The 13,720-nt window shown below is 32.0% G+C and overlaps 1 protein-coding gene across 2 annotated transcripts in view; it reads left to right on the top strand.

The window, feature by feature from the left end:
* The window catches only part of LOC114325634 (uncharacterized), a 32,016-nt gene extending 18,775 nt beyond the window's left edge, over positions 1-13,241 (top strand). Inside the window, exons 2-3 of one of the 2 annotated variants that reach the window (XM_028273749.2) lie at positions 11,445-11,552; positions 12,730-13,241. In XM_028273749.2, coding sequence (XP_028129550.1) covers positions 11,445-11,552; positions 12,730-12,864 — 243 coding nt within the window. In that variant the 3' untranslated portion in view covers positions 12,865-13,241. Of the gene's footprint in view, positions 1-5,462; positions 8,415-11,444; positions 11,553-12,729 lie in introns of those variants that run through there. The other variant, XM_050655686.1, reaches the window with a different exon arrangement.
* Positions 13,242-13,720: the final 479 nt, after the last annotated feature.

The raw sequence follows: 13,720 nt of genomic DNA on the forward strand, positions 1-13,720 counted from the left end.
AATTATTAATTAACAATTGAATTGTTGCTAAAATATTCGTTTAATTTTCACCAGCTTCTGGAACTATAATCTAAACCAAGAAGGCTTTTTAGTCACCAAATTATTTAATTATTGGTAAATAATTATTTATCTAAAACTTTATTTGAAAATTAAAGATTTTGATGGGAAAACCCGCATTTTCCGAGTAAAATTTTCGTCGGAGCAGATCGGGAAAAAACACGTCTCTATGCAGAATTTAATTACAGTGAATTTTTAATTGAGTGTTTTTGTTGTAAAGTTAAAATCTTCGGAGTTTTAGAGCAATAATTGAAAAAAACACGATTTTCGGGCGCCATTTTGTTTATAAAAAAAGTAGCACACTATCTGAGGACTTTGCATACCTATATTATTAATATATAGGATCTTATAATGCGATTCCAGCAATAAAAATGCTGGTAAATAACTTTTCCCAAAAATGGCCTATTCTCCGATAATCAGCCCAGACTACATGGACTTGAAAGCTAGACATTGAAGCAAGAATACATAAATAAGCTACAGTCATTTGAAATATGGTTTTACAGAAGGATGCTTATAATAGCATGGACACAGAAGAAAGCGAACACGGAAGAATTGCGAGAAATGGGCAAAGAATGCGAAATAATAAACCCAATTAAAATAAAAAAAGTTACAATATCTGGGACACGTAATGAGGGGAAGACAATATGAAATGCTAAGACTGATAATACAGGGAAAGGCAAGAGGCGAAAGGAGTATAGGAAGAAGGAGAGTGTCATGGTTGAAGAATTTAAGGAACTGGTTTAAATGCAGTTCTGTAGAACTCTTCAGAGCAGTGGTAGATAGAGTAAAGGTAGTGATGATGATATCCAACCTTCGATTCTGCAACAATACTTAATGAAGAAGAATAATATGATCCACAGTATCTTCCAAGTATTACTTTTGCGTTTCTTACTGTGGTTTTCCGTCTTTCCGCATGTATTTTGCTACGACCTGTTGTTAAATTTTTAGCTATAACCATTTTTTTATATATCGCAGCCGCTTAATACAAACGTGATATTGATAATTAGATATTCGAGCGATTTAAAAAAAAAATAAGTAAACCGCAAAAATAGGGATACGAGTTTACTAATTTGTTTTCGAAATTCGAAGCGCCAATTATTTTATTAAAATTAATTAACGTCTGAGATAATATTAATGTAGGAGTCAAGTTTTATAAATAAATTATTATCTTATTTATGCAGTTTATTGGAATGGATCGATTAAAAAAGGATATGAATTACGCAGTTAGCTTGTGCCACAACTTTAAAATGGTGGAAATTAGGACACCGAAATGACACGAGATGTAGTAGTTATTGCGACAGTTGTTTATTTAAACACGATGTCAATAACATCAATTTATTTGGAACAAAAACAATAGCAAACTTACTAACATCTTACTAACATAAATAAAAAAAATTATTGGCAATTTTTGGTCCTTTTAAGCTTTTAAGCTAGTTTCATCTACCAGGACTAACTTTTGTTCAAGTACTAGTTACCTTTTTATTTTTATTTCTCTTTTATTTTTTATCTGTCTAGTATTTACCCTGCCTGTTTTTACCGTTCAATCATTGCTGTCATCCGTTCTTTTAATGCACTTACTCCAGTCCTTTCAGTTATTCCTGGGCAGTTATTCGGTTATTCTTGTCAGTCTGGGCAGTTCTTTCAAGAGATCTTCTTCTTTACGTGTCATATCCGCAGCGGAGGTTGGTAACGATCATGGCTATTCTGATCTTAGATGCGGCTACCCTGAAAAATTCGATTTATGCTCATCTATGCAAGTGAGCAGTCATGAGATTCTTTTCTTTCGTCCATTTCTTCACTTGCATAACTAAAATTTTCCTTGCATAACCAATTGATGCACGTAATATATTTTGCCATGCAGATCTCCCAGTTACTAAAGCTTTCTGGTTTTGATGCTTTCTTACGCATTCTTCTCATGACTTCATTCTTTATTACATAATCAATCCATAATATTTTCAGTAGTAATTGCACAAGAGCTCTAAAATTATCGAATTTTTCCCGAGTGACACTTTGACAGTTTTAATTTCACGACCCGAAGGGGAGTGAAATTATGTCAAAGTGTCACGAGGGCAAAAATTCGACAATAATTTTAGAGATCGAGTGCAATTTGTTGCGATTATTTCAAAAATAATACTGTTCAAAACCAAAATTTTATTGTAATTTATTTATGTAAGTATAAATTAGTACAATTAAACACAAAGTTGTTATAAATATTTGACGGTTGAAAGTCATCACTTTTATAATTTTTAAACCATTAATTGTCATTAATATCACTGAATGTATTTTTTCGTAGCAACGAAGGGCATCTGACGTAATATACTTGACGACGGGATATTATCAAAAATTATCAGTTTAATTTTTATTTCTGTAGCTTTCTATTGGTCAGAATCTCCTATGAATGAAATAATCAGGATTATCTTGTATAAGTATAACCATAATTCAAATACTTTCAGTTTTTTAAAAGTTGAACATGATTTTTCTACACGCAATCTAATTTTTTTGAAGTGATCATTCATAAGATCAGAGATCATCAGAGACTGATTATGATGCCAAGATAATTGTAAATATTTACTTGTTCAAGAATTTCCCCGTTAACTGTTAATCTTTTTTTTTTATTATTTTGTGCTGATTTTGAAATCTTCATAAATTTTGTTTTCTTGATATTTACTGATTATAGAAGCTATTTATTGGAATTGCCAAATTGCTACCCTGAAATGGAACTGGGCCGGACACGTCGCCCGAATCAGTGATGAGAGATGGACTTGAGATTAGTTGAGTGGAGGCCGAGATTAGACAAAAGAAGTAGAGGAAGATCACCTACTCGTTGGACTGACGATATCAAGAAAATGTCTAGAAATTGGATGCAAAGTGCTCAAAATAGAGCACAATGGACAAAAATGAGGGAGGCCTATGTCCAGCAGTGGACGCAAAGGGCTGGAGGAGGAGGAGGATGATGATGATGATGATATTGGAATCAGACAGCATAAAAAGCAATCGTAACACGTCAAGGCAAATTAAAATACAACGAGGTGTCAGACAGGGTTGTGTGCTATCACCAATACCGTTTAAAATCTACTGTGAGGTAATATTTGCGAACGCATTATCGCACTCTTCAGAAGGAATCAGTATAAACGGTCAAAGAGTAAATAACATCCGCTATGCAGATGACACTATTTTAATGACCGATTCGGACCATAGTCTTCAGATACTGTTAAAAATAGGGTTACTGAGAGCGGTGAAAAAATGGGGATGAAGATCGATACTGCGAAAACCAAAGTTATGAAAATATCAAGGAACAAAAATTTACCCCTTCCAATATTATGTGAACCACCAACAGGTTGAATGCGTAAACCAACACAAATATCCTAGCTACTGGTTCAACAATCAACTTGGTTATAAACAAGAAGTAAGAGCGAGACTAGAGGTAACCCGACAAGGCTTTATCAAAATGAAAAGCTTATTTTAAAACGTTTTTATATTCTTGGCTTGGTTGGTGTCACGGACTCCGCAAATTTTGTAATCCATTTTAAAAATAGTTCTAGGCTCCCTAGACACCTGAAATTTTCAGGATAGCTTAGAACTAGCTAACAATGCAATATTTAACTGCTATTATACAGGGTGATTAATTATATAGTGGGGTGAAGCTCCGTAGATCCGTTATAGTACTGTATAGCGATAAAACTTAATAACAAAAATTGTAGCGAACTTTGAGCTTCATATTACAAAATTAGTTAGAATGTTACAGGGTGTTCGACAACATAGTGGCAGACCAAACTTATGTTTTTTTAAATAGAACACCCTATATTTTATTTTATATTCGAAATCTTCGTAACTTTTCGATTACAAAAATATTAAGGTTTGGTATGTTATACGGGGTATTTACAAAGTTATAACCAATTTTATATGAAAATCGTAACAAGTTTAACTACCTGTATAAATAAAAGCAAGCACAAGGTCAATAGGTTATTGACGTCATATTTTTTTATTTATTGTCAAAATTTTCGTAAATATTTGTTTTGCTAATTTTCTTTATATTGAATACAGGGTGAGTCAAAACGCAAGTACATTATTTTCTCAGTAATTTTAAATAGAACACCCTATATTTTATATCATTATCGAAAAGTACCATGACCAGACTATAATTTTTGTATAACATTCCCTATGTGTAAATTTATTAGTATTCGAGATATTTTCATTTTTAAGAGCAAACTATTAATTAGGGGTCTAAATCTTTCCAAATTTTAAGTAAGCCATGGCTGAATAATTGTCTAAAATTTACAATTTACGATTACTGATTATCAATCTGTAATCAAAGTTGACTACAATTTTTGTTATTAACTTTTATTACTATCTATTACTTATAACGGATCTACAAAGCTTTACCCCACTGACCAATCACCTGTATGGATAAATCAAATCGATTTTTTTTTTAATTTCAAACTATTTTAAAAATGTGACTAATGCAATGATATTTTAAAGTACGTTAATAAATCGATATTTTCAAATTGTTGGTGCCTCAGTGGCATTAGACTGCAGATCGAGAGGGCCCCATTTGGAACTCGGCTGTTGCGTATCTTTTTTTAATTGTTTAGTTAAATAATTAAAAGTTTATATACTTAAAATTATAAATACCATGTTAAACAACCGTGGTATTATAAAAAATACTATTTTATACTAGTCTATTTTTGGAATCATAATTATAAATAACAGATAATACACCTACTAAAAATTCATATTTTATAAGTTAATTATTCTTTCCAAACATGTTGTGTCCTACATATCGACGCTCGCAAATAAGAACATCGTAACTCGATTTTTTGCAAAAATGAGTTAAGATCGTTTTTCTATATAAAAATGCATGCTTTTTCAGGTAAAATAAAAATTAAAAACGTTTTTTCAAAAAAATGCATTTTTTTGAAAAAAGTTGTTATATCGTATCTTATTTCGTGGTAAACTGGCCCTAATATTAGCGTAACTTGATTTAGCACCTTACGGCATTACATACAAAGCAAATAATTTTGTCGTATCTAGAGTTACAAGAAATTTATCAACAATATTACTCATGTACTTTTATCGTAAGTACATACTTACATACTTACGATAATATTGTAGCTCTAGAGTTAAATCGTTTTATCGTATGTAGGAATAAGATTAAACATTTTTGTTTTACCCAGTGCTGATCGCATCGAAACTTGATATACGATGTTATTACGCCTACATTTCTGCGACTCACAGTTTCTGTAGACAAGCTGAGACAAGTTACGATGTGAATACGCACTAGTTCCGATAATATTAGTCTTTGTTTACAAATATCTAGTAAATACACGGTATTTAATTTTCTGTGTAGTTTTTTCTTTTTAAACTAGGTATAAAAGAACAGGTCTTAAAAGTTTTTTTTATTCCAGATTGATACTGAAATTCAACAGCAAACCTTATTTGATGATTTTACTGTTGAAAAGGAGTCCAGTTTGTCCTTAAGTGCGGGTCCATCGGAGATTTTTGAAAGTGCGAATGAGATGGATCAGTCCCAAATGAATATAGCAAAGACCCCCGGTAGAGAAAGATACAGACAACCACAGAACTGGAAAGTTCAAGAAGCAAAAAGAAAAAGAAATTCGGGCCAAGAGTATGTCTCGTACTCTACAAAGAAAACAGTAAAACCTAGAATAATAAAAGAAAGTTGTGAAAAGAAAAATTGTAGAACGAAATTCTACACAAAAATTTCGGAAGATCAAAGAATTATTTTTCAAAAATTTTGGGCTCTGGGTAATCAAAACAGGCACATGGACTTTTTAGCAAAACATGTAACGAGAGAACAAAAAAAAGTAGAGACTATTAGAAATACAAATTCTCGGCGTCAGTTTACAATGAAATAAATATTTCTTAACATTTGGAGAATCGAGCGTTAAAGTTTGCACACAATTTTTTTTCAACACCCTTGACATTAGTGACATTTGAGTACAAACTGTCATGGCCAAACTTGAAAAAAATGAATTTGGAATAGGAAGTCCAGACAATAGAGGCAAATTTACTAGTAAAGATCCGAAAGTAGAAAGAAATAGAAAATTTATAAGAGAACATATAGACTCTCTGCCCACAACTGAGTCCCACTACATTCGTAAGGACTCAAAACGTCAATACCTACAAGTTGATATCCAGTCTTTAGCCCAAATGTATAGATTGTGCATTGACTGGGCCAGAGATAAAAAATTCCTATTGCTACTTGCAGGCAGTATAGATGTTTTTGAACATGACTTTAACATAGGATTCTTTGTACCTAAAAAAGATCAATGTGACATATGTGACAAATTTTTATTGGCAGATAGTAACAAAGCAGAAGAATTAGAGACAAATTAAAAGACAACGACCAGCAGCATGCAAAAGGGGACAAATCATTCAACGTGACTTCTTACGATTTACAGAAGATTTTAGTAACCCCCTACAAAGATGTCAGTATTTTTTATAAACTAAAATATAGCACTTACAATTTAACCCTATTTGACATAGGTAATAATCAGGGGCATTGTTACATCTGGCACGAAACAATTGCAAAGCTGGGAGCGAACGAAATTGGAAGTTTTGTACTGGATTATATAAAACACAAAATTCAAGATGGAGTTAATACGTTTGTATTCTACACAGACAATTGCGCCGGACAAAATCGAAATCGTTTTGTTTATGCAATGTATGTATATGCTGCGGAAAAATATAAAGTTTCTATAATCCACCGTTTTTTAGAAAAAGGGCCGACCCAAAATGAGGGACACAGTGTACATGCATTAATAGAGCGACAAAAAAAGGTATAGTCGTATTATATACTCCTGACCAATGGATTATGCTTATATGGCAAAGGCCACTGGAGAACCTTATAACGTAATAGAAGTTAACCAAGATATTGTATATGATTTGAAACAGTTAGTAACAAATGATAGAAATTGGAAGACTGATGAAAGCGGAAAAAGCGTTAGATGGAATGATGTAAGGGAAATATAAGTCTCTAGTGAAAAACCGTTAAAAATAAAAATAAAATATGACTTTATAGATGAAAATGAAAAATGTATTTTAGACTTAAACAAGAGAAGCAATACAAGAATAAAGAAGCTTTTAATATGTCGACCTAAAAATTTAGTCAAAGCCTCTAAAAACTTGATTCCCAATTCAAAAAAAAAATATGATCACTTGCAATACCTATGCAAGCACGGAGTTCCTGAAATGTATCAAAACTTTTACAAAAATCTTCCCCATCAAATACATATCCAAGAAGATGTAGATGATGAAGAAAACTAATTACGTTTACATTGTAATGTACATATTTCTTTTCCAAAATCAGTTTTTTATGTTTTTAAACAATAGTTTTTTTACCTTCAAATCTTAAAGTAATCAAAATAATGAATAACTATTGTCAAATTTATCTTTGTCTTTTTTTGTGTATCTTTAGATACGATGTTAGTGACTTCAGAAATAGCAAGTAGTTGCATCGTATCTTCACATACGATATAAGTAATTTAAAAAAGAGAAACTGTTATATTGTATCTCTTGATAAGATATGAGCTGCTTCAAAATAAGTAAATATTTACATCGTATGTTTTTTTAAGGTAAAATTTACAAATATTTATGTATTTTCTTAATTTCTTAATTAATAGACATATAGAGACGAATCCCCTTTTAGCTCTAGCCAAAATTTACGTTTAAATCAATAAAAACTTAGTTTGTATCGATGAAAAACCTAAAAAACTTTGAACTCGTTTTCTGAAAAGTTGTGATTTATGAGTTACGATGTTCTTATTTGCGAGCGTCGATATGTACATACATGTACAATAACAAAACCGTGATATTATAAAAAGTACTTTTTATTAGAGTGTAATTTTTAGATTTTTAAGCATTTTATCGTTAAATCGTTTATCGTTAAATTATTTTATATTCTTTCCTATAAATAATAAAAAGGTTTTATTATAAAATAGTTCTTTTTTATAAAAGTGTAATTATTATAACAGTAGCAATGATGTCAACATTATAGAATCTTGAAAATACCTTGGACAACCCACACCATCAACGAAAACGTTCTGAGGAGAATAGGTATAGAAAGGGAGCTGCTTAAAATCAAAGCTGCATCAAAGTTAGAAAAGTTTGCTACCTGGTGACACATAATGAGAAACAAAAAGTACCGCCTCGCGCAAATGATCATCCAGGGCAAGTTTGAAGGAAAACGGGGTCCCGGTAGGCGCCAGATTTCATGGCTTAGAAATATCAGACTGGAACGTCCTTGATTCGACATCTTTGTTTAGAGCCGCATTGGACAGAGACAGATTTGCCAGTGTAGTCGCTAACTAAAACTAAAGGAGACCAGAGCCGGATTTAAGCCTGTGGGGGCCCCTGGGCAGAAATGGTGTGGGGGCCCTACCTCCTACCATTAAAAAAATATTAATCTACTTTTATAAATATAATTTTAAATAATAAAAGTACAAGAGCTGTAACTTGTTACAGTAAAATACTAAAAATAATAGTAAGATGTATGGTTAAAGTCCGGGAACTTTTCGAGATATTTTAATTAAAAATTTCTTGATTATGTGGGACACAAGTTGCATTTAGACATCGTGGCCAATGCTCATTGTAGGGAGATGAGTCTAACACTCTTGGCCCATCATAAACCGAAGTCGATTTTTAATTAACTTAAATTTTAAGAATGATCTCTAACCACTGCAGTTAGTTAGCATCAGACCTAAATATTAACAAAGTGTCACCTCAACATTTGGAAAAGCATCATTCATATTCTTTTTTTTTTAGCAGTTGGTACATTTGAAATTCTTTGCTTATATTTGATGAGCTGATTTCCTCTTTAAATGAATTAAAGAATCTTACAAACTGTACCAGATGGACACATAAGTTTTCATCTAAATCATTGCTATAAATGTTGGTAAGCTTTAGTGAGTGAGCTTCAATTTCATTCCGAGTTAAATTTTCAAATTTTCCAAAATGATGTAAAAATCCAAAATTGGAATGGATGGAATCCTATGCAGAAAGCCTCTGACTTAGACGTAATCTATAATACCGATAAAATTTTGAGTTCTAAACTTCCCCGATGTTCTCATATCTTTCTAAATTGTCACGTCTTGACTGTAAAATTTGTATAAGTGATATAAGCGCTGAAACTCCTGAATTAAGGTCAATATTTGGATCTTGATGAATACGACTTGTGCTGTTTGTCCTCCCTGATATCCTCTCTGTTTCCAGTAAACACATTCGATTATAGGTACAACAAACCATTTGCAATGAGTTTTAGATTGTTGCTCATAGTCTTCCGAAATTTTGGATATTGCTCCTTTAATCTGAATATAACCTTTAACTAGTTCTTTTGCGGCATTACCTCGATGACCATCTAGTAGTATTTGCTCTTTTAGGAACAATAATATTTTTGGCACGGTCTGTATTGCTGTCGCTTTAAGACGCAGCTTTAAAACATTCTGTTAAGTTGTATCTATATGTAGAGGAAGTGAAAAATATATAATATAAGCTAGTTCTTCTAAGAAATTAAAGAATGCGGTGCTATGCTAATGCATGATAACACTCAGTTGCAGCTTTTGAAACTAAATTTAGAGAGTGGGCGACACAAGGAATCCACAACTCCAAGATGTTAAGGTACGTATCCATACGTGGGTGCTCCGTGCTCGGTGTAGCAGCTCCACATAGTAGATACGTTGGTGATCGCCAGCCAGTGATTTAACCGGTTTGCTGTTTATATGTAGGGGAGCGCATGCCGTATCCATTTAAGCAGCTACACCGAGCATGGAGCACCCACGTATGGATATGTACCTTTTTGTTCTATAATTTCAGCCTGAACACCATTGTATTTTCCATTGATATCTGACGCATTAACGTAGAACGGTCTCCTGCAGTTTTTCAGATCTATATCATGTTCTTGCAAAAATGTCATTAGATAATTAAATATATCTTCTGCTTTATGACGGCGATTTGGCCAAAATATGGTAAACCTTTCAACAGGAGTGAAACCTTCTATGTAACGAAATGTCACAGTTAATTGATTTGTATGAACTGAATAATATTTTGACTTCTTAATCCTTGAAACTACTTCATTTAATACGTTTTGACCCATCAGATGTACAATTTCCTGACATATGGTTGATGAAAGATAGTTGACATGTCCGCTTCCAGGATTTGAATATTTATTAAAATATGGTGCTTCAAAAATTGATCATATTCAGGTAATAACTGGAGTGTTTTCAAATAATTTTCATTTTGTGATGAACTCGACAACTCCTTTTCGCTGCGAAATGCTAAATCTCGTTCACAAATAAACTTTATAACTCTAAAATTAGTCTTTGAGTTAACATTTTCCAATAACTCTTTATATCTTCGGTCTGTTTTGCTACTTCAGTATCAATACGCCCAATTCTTTCGTGTGCTTTAGACATTTCGTGATCCATAAGCCTACTATATGCATCTACATGTTTCCTATCACAAAATTCTCTTCTCATCACTTCATAAGAATTTACAAAGGAAGCAATACACCCACCCGGTGGAAGGTCAAAAACATAACTATGAACAATGCAATATTATCACTCCTTCGCTCCTTCATTTTCTACTTGTCATACATTGTTCCTGTATCTCCTGCCAATATCTGTTTAAATGAATCTCTTATGTTTGGGACTTTGTGGGGGCCCTCGAAATGTGGGGGCCCCGGGCAGCTGCCCAGCCTGCCTTCCCTTAAATCCGGCCCTGAAGGAGACAGCACCACAAGAAGTAAAAATATTTATTGAAAGGCCATATTCTTTTGCACGATCAAATATCTTGTTCATCAGTCTCTGCTAATCTTCGAGGTTTTCTGCCAATATAACAGTATCACCCTCATACCTAATGTTATTGATTGATATTGGGTTACGTATTGGCTATTAGATCTTAAATTCGGTTTTCGTTTGAAAATTTTTTTTCATGTCAGTATCTTCAACTCAGAACATTCAAAATGGTTCAAGTATTACTAATTGTAACAGTAGCGAAATTACAGTTTTCAACATTAATTGTTATTTAAATTTTTATTTATTTACTTTCGTTCAGGAAATGTGAGCTGGTGTATATTGTATATTGTTTTTATTGATCACAAAATGTTATGTTTTATAAGAAAAAAATTAAAAATAAAAATCCTTGACTTAAATTTGGCATAACAAGCAAAACAAGTTTTCTTTTCCTTTTTAAGTTTATAAGAAGGTAACCTTAAGATATTTTTAAATATTTATTTATATATTTTATTATGCAAATATTTCCAGACATTTTTGTTTAGAAAATATTCTTATCAGAAAGTACAACTTTGTTAGTTCATAACACTCGTATTTCGATTAAATTAGTACATAACTAATTTTTTCTATTTGTTGCAGAAAAATCGCATATTGAATATAATAATCATCATAATGATGATCACTTATGAAATATCAGCTAGACCGGGAAATGAGTGGAGACAGATCAACGCATGTCAAGACGGAGATGTAAGTATAAAATACTTTATCAACTTAGCAAATTTTTTATAGTTTCCTCATGATCTCTTAAGAGTTTTATAAAGTTAATACTCCTAGCCTTGTTTGATTTTTCTAGAAATTCTGGTTGCTGCATATTAATGAGATTTATTATAGTATTTTTCATCATTAATTATAATTAGTTAAATCACTGCTAACTGGTTCTTCTATGATTTTACGGTACTTTTTTCTGAATGTTTTTTCATTTTTATCAATTTTGAGTTAATCCTGCCTTTAGTTTAGGATAAGCTAATAAAATTTTTTTGAAATTTTTGTTTCCCATGTACAAATGATGAGTTCTGTTGTCCACCGAAAAATCCATTTTTTGATTGACATCGTTGGCTTATTTTTCAATATTTTTCCTTGATTTTTTTAATAGTCTTTGAATTGCCTTATTTAATTTAAAAGTAAAATAATTCTACCATACTTAAAAAAAATTCACAAACATATGCTCGACTTCAAATCCCCCTAAAGATAGCTATGATCATATTATTTTGATAGGCAACCCATGCAAGTCGTATGTGTCTATGTATGTTTAATAAAAAAATGTTTAATCTGGTAAACAGATGGGTGAAGGTCGAGCTAGATTCGGATCTTTGGCTACTACGACCATATAAAATATTGCAAGCTATAATTACACAAATTAAAACTTATAAAATAGTAAAATGTTTGATATTTTGGAATGTGCACAATATGCTTCTATTTAACAATATTTTGTCATAAAACCCAAAATGACTTATATACCATAATTACATTGACTAGTGATTTTTCTTCTTCTTCTTTTTCCTTTTTATAAGCAATTCTACTTGTTCATTGGCGGATTGATACCTCTATGGAAGATTGTCACTCCATCTTCTGCGCGATCAGCTGATGCTTCTTCTACCGATTTTCCATTCGTTTATACACTGTACGTTACATAGTCTTCTAATGCCTTCACTCCTCTTTCGATTTCTTAGCGTATTTACTGTAATTCTACCCAGTACTTTCATCTCTGTCATTTCTAGTAGTCTTTGTGTTGTGGCTGTATCGGGTCTTGTTTCTGATACATATGTCAATATTGGTCGTACATTTGATTTATAAATAATTGACTTGATTTTTTTTAGTTAAAATAATTTAAGATAAAATACTTATTTATATTTTTTTGTTATAGTCTACAAAGCGTGAAATCTGCCAGAGATGTGCCAAACAGACCAAATCCCCCAAGGTCTACCCTATGTGCTGTAATGAAGAAGATGAAGTCCATAAATGGTGCTATCGTTACACCACCTACGGCAAGGTCGCATAGGAATAATAGCGATGCTACTTATTAATAAATTAGTGTGATAGAGCATTCAATACGAAGCCACCAACAATGCAATTTTCAAAAAAAAAAATCTTTGATTTAGTCAGAGGAATGGTGCGTGTGGACGGACTTTTATTTGTGATATTGTAAAGTATACAAGTGTATGTTAAGAATCGCGTGTGGATATATTTTGTGTTTATACTAGAACAGGATCCGATATAAGGCCAACCTGCACCGATCTATTTAATGAATTAAAGTTATTTGATATGAAATTTAGTACGTTAAAAATTATAAAAAACAAGGGGTGCCATATCTAATTTTGACATAACTATAATTAATTAATAATTAAAAAATTACGTTTTTATAAATTAAAAAAAAAATCGTCCCAGGCAGATATCATTTTAGATTTTTTGATTCATTCAAAACAAAAAACGTTTGTTGTAATTTTTCTCTTAGTTGATTGTTTTCGAGTTATAAACAATTTACAACTAAAAAAAACGCAAGTTCACAATTTTCAAGGCTGAAAACACAAGTAGAAAATATTATATAAAGTACCTAAATTCAAGTTCAAACCTTCTTCTATCAGCTCATGATATAGTCCATTCTTTCACGGTTTTTGCTCTAAATTTTAAAGAATCGCTTGGATTGACATGAAATTTGGCATACGTATAGCTTACATGTCAAAGAAAAAAAGTGATATTGTGCCGATGTGTGCTTTTGCCCTAGGGGTGACTTTCACCCCCTCTTGGGGGTGAAAAAATATATGTCCAAAATAAGTCCGGAAATGGGTAAACTCACTAATTTTAAGTAACTTTTGTTCTATAGAGTTTTTTCGCCAAGTCAACACTTTTCGAGTTAT

This window comes from Diabrotica virgifera, chromosome 1 (genome assembly GCF_917563875.1).
Source record: "Diabrotica virgifera virgifera chromosome 1, PGI_DIABVI_V3a".
Classification (NCBI taxonomy): domain Eukaryota; kingdom Metazoa; phylum Arthropoda; class Insecta; order Coleoptera; family Chrysomelidae; genus Diabrotica; species Diabrotica virgifera.